Source organism: Schistocerca piceifrons, chromosome 2 (assembly GCF_021461385.2).
Source record: "Schistocerca piceifrons isolate TAMUIC-IGC-003096 chromosome 2, iqSchPice1.1, whole genome shotgun sequence".
Classification (NCBI taxonomy): domain Eukaryota; kingdom Metazoa; phylum Arthropoda; class Insecta; order Orthoptera; family Acrididae; genus Schistocerca; species Schistocerca piceifrons.
This window is the reverse complement of record NC_060139.1, coordinates 11155026-11163686: the sequence shown is the minus strand read 5'-3', so window position 1 is coordinate 11163686 and position 8661 is coordinate 11155026. Positions and strand designations below refer to the sequence as shown.

The window sequence follows — 8661 nt, the reverse complement described above, 5'->3', positions numbered from 1 at the left end:
ACACAGTAATAATAATAATAATAATAATAATTGTATTGACTTTAAGCCATTACAGCAATAGACAAAGTCATACATATAATACAATACAGTACAGTCCATGCTATAGAAGGACAGAATTGTTAAGAACTTTACGGTTTAATATCACAGGTCATGAAATCCTTTACATTGTAGAATGGGTTTACAACTAACCAGTCATAAAGTGTTTGTTTGTATTGTTGCTCTGGTAAATTTTGTATACCTTGTGGAAGTTTGTTAAATAATTTGTGGCCCATAAGTTCATAACTGTTAACTGATTTTGACAGTCTGTGGTAGGGCGTATAGATAGAGCTGTTTGTCCTAGGGCTGTAACAATGTATATTTGCCCTGCGTTTTACTTTAGGTAAGTTCTTTTTTGTGTAGATTAAAACATAATAAATATATAGGTTTATTACTGTCATGATTTTTTGTTGAGTAAACAAAGGTTTACAATGAGCCTTGTATGGTGCTTACAGGTGTTAGAGAAACAAAGTGAAATGACCCAAATTTTTCAGTTTCATTGTTGTTGCAGTTAGAGTTGAAGAATGTAAATAAAACTGTATGTGATTTGCAATCTGCTGTGTAAGTAATATGTCAAACTAAATAATAAAAAGAAGAAAAGTCCAATACGACTGAGCCATGTGAGTTATATATAACTCACAAATTCAAATGTCAATAACTACTCTTCAGCTCTTGAAAACTGTAAACCATGAACATGATTTGTTACTGGGGCCATAACCTACTATAACACTGAGTCACAGTACGCTCCTGTGAGTTACAACTGCACCACGAAGCTTTAAATGGAAAAATGTCCGTGAATTATATTTACTTCACATGGCCCGAAGAGAACACTTCCTGTGAGTTATATTTAAGTCACGTGGCAGTCAATGTGTTAAAGAATATTACCATCCACATGATCCCTATGTGAGTGACATGTAGGAGATTGTAGTATATTCCTAGAGTCATCATTTAAAGCAAGTTCTTGAAACTATGTTAACAGGCTTTCTCAAGACAGTTTACATCTGTCTTCAAGAGTCTGCCAGTTCAGTTCCTTCAGTATCAGTATGATACTCTCCCATGTATTAAACAAACCTGTGACCTTTTGTGCTGCCCTTCTCTGTATTCATTCAATATCCCCTTTTAGTCCTATTTGGTACTGGTCCTGCGCTTGAGCAGTTTTCTAGAACCAGTTGCATGAGTGATTTGTAAGCAAGCTCCATTGTAGACTGATTGCATTTCCCCACTATTCTACCAATAAACTGAAGTCTACCACCTGCTTTACCCATGACTGAGTCTGTGTGATCATTCCATTTCATATCCTAAAAAGGTGTTACACCCACGTACTTGTATGAGTTGGTTGGTTTCAACAATCACTTATTGATGTTACAGTCATTGGATACTATGTTTTTTCATTTTGTGAAGTGCACATTTCTGAACATTGAGAGCAAGTTTTCAATCTTTGCACCACTTTGAAATCTTATTAAGATCTGACTGAATATTTATGCAGCTTCTTTCAGATAGTACTTCATTGTAGGTAACTCCATCACCTGCAAAATGCCTGATGTTACTATTAATATTGTTTGCATGGTCACTAATACAAAACATGAACAGCTAGGGTCCCAAACACTTCCCTGGTGCACACCCAAGTTATTTCTACAGCTGACAATGACTCTCCATCCATCATAATACAGTGTGTCCTCCCCACCAAGAAGTCCTCAATCCACTCACATGTTTCACGTAATACCCCATATGATGATACTTTTCACAATAAGCATAGGTGTGATTCTGAGTCAAATGCTTTTTCAGAAATCAAGAAATACTGCATCAACCTAATTGCATTGATCCAAAGCTTTCAGTATGTCATGTGAGAAAAGTGCAAGTCGGGTTTCACATGATCTATGTTTTCGAAAACCATGCTGGTTGGCATTGAGGAGGTAATTCTGTTCATGATACCTCATTATGTTTGAGCTCAGTATATGTCCTAAGATTCCGTAAGAAATTGATGTCAAGGATATCGGACGGTAGTTTTGTGGATCACTTTTGCTATCTGTCTTGTAGACTAGTGTGATCTGTGCTTTCCTCCAAGGACTGGGCTTGATTTTTTGTTCAGAGTATCTACCATAGATTATAGATAGGAGAGGGGCTAATTCAGCTGCAAATACAGTATAGAATCTGATAGGGATTCCACCGGACCCTGGAGCGTTGTTCAATTTTAGTGATTTAAGCTGTTTCTCGACACCACTAACACTAATACTTTTTGCACTCTTCTTTTCAGTGGTACAAGTATTAAATTTGGGAAATTCTCCTGGGTTTTACTTTGTAAAGGAACATTTGAAAACAGAGTCAAGCATTTCAGCTTTTGCTTTGCTAGCCTCGATTTCAGTTTCTGTTTCACTCACTAGGGAATGGATACTAACTTTGGTGCCACTAACAGTCTTTACCAGGATTTCTTTGAGTGCTGTGGAAGATCATTTGACAAAATTCTGCTATGGTAGTCATTGAAAGCATCACACATTGCCCTCTTGACAGCTTATTGTGTTTCATTCAGTATTTCTTTATCTATAGCCTTTTGTTTTACACATATTATGCAGTAATCTCTTGTTTCTTTAGAAGTTTATTTACAGTGACTGTAAATCTTGGATGTTCCCTTCCATTATGGCCCATTCCACTGGATACATATCTATCCAATGCATGTTCAATTATTCTCTTAAACTTGAACCATAGTTCCTCTACATGCTCCTGTGTCGTGCTGAAAGTTTCAAGTTCCTCATTGAGATATGACACTACTGATTTTTTATCTGCTTTATTGAACTTCTGCTTGTTTTAGTTGTCCTTTGTACTTTGGTTATCATTATTGCCACAACTGTGTCTTGGTCACTGATATCAGTTTCAATGTGGGCATCCTCAAAGAGGTCAGGTCTATTTGTTGCCATTAGATCCACTATATTTCCATCAGGAGTGGGTTTCCTAAGTATCTATCCTCAGCAGTCTTCAGAGAAGGTATTTAGTAACTTTTCACAGGATGTCTTATCATTCCTGCCACTTACAAAGCTATAATTTCCCAGTTCATTTTTGGATGATTAAAATCTCCACCGATGATTACAGTATAATTGGGGAACTTACACACAAGTAACTTTTCAGTTATATCAGGAGATGAGTCTGGTGGCCAATAGAAGGATCCAATTATCATTTTATGCATACCTCTGGTACTAAGTCTTGCCCAAAAAATCTCACTTGCAGCTTTTTGTCTACTGCGACTAGTACACCATCTCCATTTCCCATTTGCCTATCCTTTCAATATATACTTAAATTTTCTCCAAAAATCTCACTACTATCAATTTTATGTTTCAACCAGCTTCCTGTAAGTACTATTATGGGAGCTCCAATGAATTTCATGAGCACATCAAACTCTGGCACTTTATGAATACTTTGTCAATTTACCATTAAGATTTTAATAATCTTGCCTGTGAGAGGTATTTCTTTCATTCTGGGCTTCCGGTAGCTACATTTACCTGGATTTGATGGAGAGTCACATAATCTAAAAAAAAACCTGTGTGCACCCCACACACAGTTAGCTAACTGAATAGCAGGCACTGATGTGTTGCACACATCTGACCTGCTTAGGGGGACCCTACAATTCACAAGTCTATGGTGCAAATCCAGGGAGTCACAGCTTAGCTTGCCACAGAATTTTCAAAGTCTCTGGTTCGGTCCTTCCTCTTGACTCAGAAACAAAGGACCATGACCACTTCTGGATACAATGCTGAAAATTGTGAGCTTCATTGAATCTCCATGCGCAAGGCTGGTGTTCTCAACCTTCTCTGCCAGTAGCTGGAATGACCCAAGTATGACCTCAGAGCGCAGGCGACAGGCATCATTCGTTGCAATGTGTGCCACAATCTGCAGTTGGTTGTACCCTGTTCCCTCAATGGCTGCTTGTATGTTGAATAATGCCCCCATGCATACACACTGAGTGCACCTCATGTCCTTTCCTGTCCCTTGCCGCCATTTCCACAAGGGGTACCAACATTCACAGTACAGTTGAACTACCTGCAATTGATAGCCCCCTATTCTGTTGTGTTTACCTCCTCTTGACACTGGACAAAACAGGTAAAGTCAGTCCAACTGGCTCAGTTTCAGTGAGAGACAGCACGTCAAACTAGTTGGTTAGAGGGACTGGTACATCTCTTAAATTCCTCCTTGGTCCCTGCCCATCCTGTTCAGGATGACTAGATCTACCATTAGACATGCCACTCACAATCAGGTGGATGAGTAATGACAGATCCTGTACTTCCTGCAGAGGAGAGAGGATCCACAGGAGAGGATAGTACATGCGGTACCTCTGGTACCAGTATCACACGTATGTGACTCTCGGGAGCTCTTCCAACACACTGGTTCACAGCAACTGCCAATTGTTTGATAGTAGGCAGGGCAATATCCAGCTGGTTACAAAGATCAACCGATTCATCCCATGTTCGTGAACAGCATTTACAGTGGGGCTGCATTTTGGCTGGTGCAGTGTATTGCAAGACAGTGAACAAATACCTTTAAATTAATCCTGCTGATTATCTTTTAATCTGTTGAGCTAAAAAGTTGCTAATTTCCTGTAAGAATTGAAGCAAATATACATAACGAGATTTCTATTAAGGCAACACAAAAACCTGTGGTAAAAACAATTGGTTTCCTAAAATGTTTTGAGGTTGTTATAGTTGTTAGCAAACTCAAAACCAGAGTTAATTTACGATAAATGCAGATAATATGCAGGGTTACTCCTCCTTAGGGGAAAACTAGATGTAACACAAAATATCTGCTACAGTAACTAAATCAGAAATGCCAATTTATTATAAATTGCTTGTAGATTATGCAAAGGACAATGGTGGCTTCCAAAAATTCTTGAAAATGCACGTTTATTTGCATTGGCATTCAATGAATTTCAGGGATGATTTATTCTGAAGGACTGTGAACCACAAACACTGATTTGCTACAAAATAAATTATGTGCCCAAAATACTCAATGCCAGTAACTTACGAAAATATAGCTCTTTAAGAGTCCAAAAATTCTTGGAAATAATCTATTTCTAATGTAATTGTACAATGAAATTAGAGAATGATTTTTGGAACGAGGGTAGGTCTACTCTACTCAAAAATTTTAAAGGAGCACAATTAAGTTTAAGCCTGTAATTGACAATAGCAGTGTGGGTTTATCGCAGCACTCACGAATGCTGGAAATTTGACAATATATCACAATACAAATGGGCACTGATGTAATTGATGAAAGCTTATGCAGAAGCAACATGAACAGTCAAATATACGAATCTAGAACTTCAAATCGGCTGCATGAATCTTTTAGTCTGCTTTCACAGTGGCACCAACAATGGCTGTCAGACACTGTCCCCAGAGGTTGGCCAATAACATTGGCCAACTGAGTGGTCAAAGTGTGTCCAATCTCCTTCATCAGTTTTTGGCAGGGTCAAGGAGGTCAGGTTAGATTAGATCAGAATCTGTTCTATGTATGAAGTAGATTAGATTTTAACCTATTAGGGTGGGGTTGACACTACAGCACCTCTGCACTATACTAGTGCTGCATAGTGGCTTATGTATTAAAGAGAAGCTGAATGCATGTGAATGATCTTTCCTGACTCATAAAGAATGCCGCTAGTATTATACACTCTGTCCTTAGCCCTCAGAATAAAAAGACAAGTTTTATGAATATATGAGATGAAGGGAGAAACTTTCTGTTACACACTCAAGACAATTCATGGTGACCTTGAAAAGTAACTTATAAACACTCTGTTTCACTGTATTTATTTAAGGTGTGCAGAAGTCCATCAATTAACCTTCAATGACTGCCATTAAGCACACAAGTGAAAGACAAGCACAAACTGTAGGATAAGATATTCTGTAAAACTAATGTGCTTAAAATTCGAAATACGTACTGTACACCACATTTGCAAACCACTTCATATTAACAGAATCACTACCCTACTGGCATAAAACCCAGTAAGCAGTAATGATAATTTTCCAACGATATGCCACCCTTTTTACTTGAACAAATTATTTTTGAGTTTATAAACTATGCCTAAAATTTCCAATAAAGATTTTGCATATTTGAGATTTTAAATAAATCTACTGTTTCAGTCCACAGATTATGAACTATAACCTGATTACGATATTTTCATCCTCAGGATGGCATAAACTCACTCTTTCTTGGACTAAACTTGTCAGTTTCTCATGTTCCATATTTTGTATGCAAGAATGTTGGTCAATTTGACTGAAGAAAACAAACTGATTTGAATTACGCAAATTGTCATCCAAAGCCTATTCGTTCGGGAGATAAGATTGTCTATTGTGTGACCACACATGTAATGGCATACTGATTTGAGAAGATTGGCCATCTTTAGCTGATGTCAGTCAGCAATGGAATTCACTGACTGCTGCCTAACACACGGTCTCACACAAAGAAAAATTCTGTAGTTGGCTTTTATATGTAAATAAACGTGCATATTGCACAGATTTTTTACTTAGCTGATTCTGTGCACACTTCTATACTGGTGTGCCAAAGAACAATATTGCAGTGTGAATTTGTCTCGGTCAAAATCACCAGAATGTGCAGCACCAATGAAGCATGTCTTCTGCCTGTCGCAACTGACAATTCTGATTTTAGCTATTATACCAAATTATCTAATATAAATATGAAATAAATATGAAATAAATTTACTTCTTACTTATTTTTGTATTCAAATTATAGGAAAATTGCTTTCACATGACATAGAGAATTATTTTTTCACTCATCTCTTGGCATTTTTCCAGTGGTGAGACACATTTGGGCTATAGTATAAATGTTTGTATTTAAAACTTCATTATTTTTTTACTACCTAAGTTTTAGTTAGGAAGTCCATTTTTCAGTACACAACTCATTCATCATTTTCTTTGGGCCTTTGTTCCACTTCAACGCGGGGTCGGCCTAATTACTATGGATTTAGTGATGTTAGAGTCAGAGGTGGCCAAGTGCCTTTCCTGTCGCCACCCTGTACCCCCCGGGATGGAATTAGTGTAACTGAGGGGGGACATGGGGACCAGCCCAGTATTCACCTAAACCACATCCAGGCTGGCTGGTACAATGACCCTCATCATTAATCCTCCAGTTGGATTCGATCCAGGGCCAGCGCACCTACCCAAGTCCAGGAAGAAGCGCATCAGCGCCCTCGGCTAATCTGGGGGGCTTTCCAGTACACAACTGATTCTGGTAAATGGCTTACAACCCAAAACCAAAGTCATACAAAAATAATGAAGTTCTGTGAAACAAGGCAAAAAATTGCATTTCATAGAGAACCAACACCGAATAAGTTAAAATAATAGTCTGAGGTTTTCCAACAGCAGAATCACACTACAATTCCTGTTACTTAATCACAAGGTAACAACTCACCCTCATCAATAACAGCACAACAATGCAGACAGCACCCAAAATACTATCATAGAGTTTTGTGTTATGCATGTTCTGGAAAAGACTTCCCCATACTTCGATGAAAGTATTGCCTTCTGCTGTGATTCCCAACAAATCCTTCATCTGAGAAGTTACAATCATGAGAGCAGCTGCTGATGTAAAACCTGATGACACTGGACCAGATATGAAGTCAATCAGGAAACCTACAAAAATAAAATGAAAGAATGTTTTAATCCACTGCTGATCCAGAATTCTGTTTTCATATTAAGGATGGGTGAATGTTACATATTTTACTATATTATTTATGTTATATTGTTATAGCACAATATCTTTGTAAACCTTACATCTCAGCTGCCTATGAGAAGATAAAAATGTAATTCTGTATAGCACTGTTCAATGGGATATTATTTTGTTGTTCAGCCATCTAATTCTGAAAAGCTTTCTTTATTCACACTTATTAGACACTTTTCTTTGCAAAGGGTGAATTTATTATGAGTTCATAATCTTTCCAGATGGCTGGAATCATTTTGCTATTGAAGTCTATAGTCAAATTGATCTATGATAGGGTACAAGCACAGAGAAGTATGTTAGTGGTAGTGTCGCCTCCATATTTTCTAAAAATTGTGCTGGTTTTGTGACTACACACTTTTCAAATTCCCAACTGTTCAATCTAGAAGAAACAACAACAAGGACATGTTTGTATCTGACATTAAGTCCCAATAATGAAATTTTACCTGAGGTATTTGTTTTGTTTTTGTGTTAACATACACACTCCTACTAGATGAATGAGGTGGAACATACAGAGCTTTGGAGAAATACAGAGTATTTTTTGGTAGCTCATGTGTTTCATGCATGTTTTCCACACGCATTTCCAGACATACATATACATGAGAAAAAATCCAAAACATGAAATTGCACTACATCATAAAACTGAAGCTAAAGTAAAGCGAAAATATGATAAAAACTGAAAAAGTAGCGCACATCACATGAAGTGGATGGATGTTACACAAATTCTTTATAGTCATATAGTGAAGTAGTTCTGAGAAAAGGTTCCATCATTAGAATGGCCACTGGTGAAGATATAATAGACAAATACAAATGTGGTTTCTTTTGAAAAAAATCCAAATTATAAGGGTCTGTTACAGGTTGCGAATGCAGATGTTTGACGTTCAGTGTGAATTTTTTTGTCTAGCATGCCAAGAG

At 37.4% G+C, this 8661-nt stretch overlaps 1 protein-coding gene across 1 annotated transcript in view; it reads right to left on the bottom strand.

Moving 5' to 3' along the window:
- The window catches only part of LOC124777999 (sodium-independent sulfate anion transporter-like), a 78963-nt gene that overhangs the window by 46986 nt on the left and 23316 nt on the right, over window positions 1-8661 (bottom strand). Inside the window, exon 4 of the mRNA XM_047253572.1 lies at window positions 7441-7661. Coding sequence (XP_047109528.1) covers window positions 7441-7661 — 221 coding nt within the window. The remainder of the gene's footprint in view (window positions 1-7440; window positions 7662-8661) is intronic.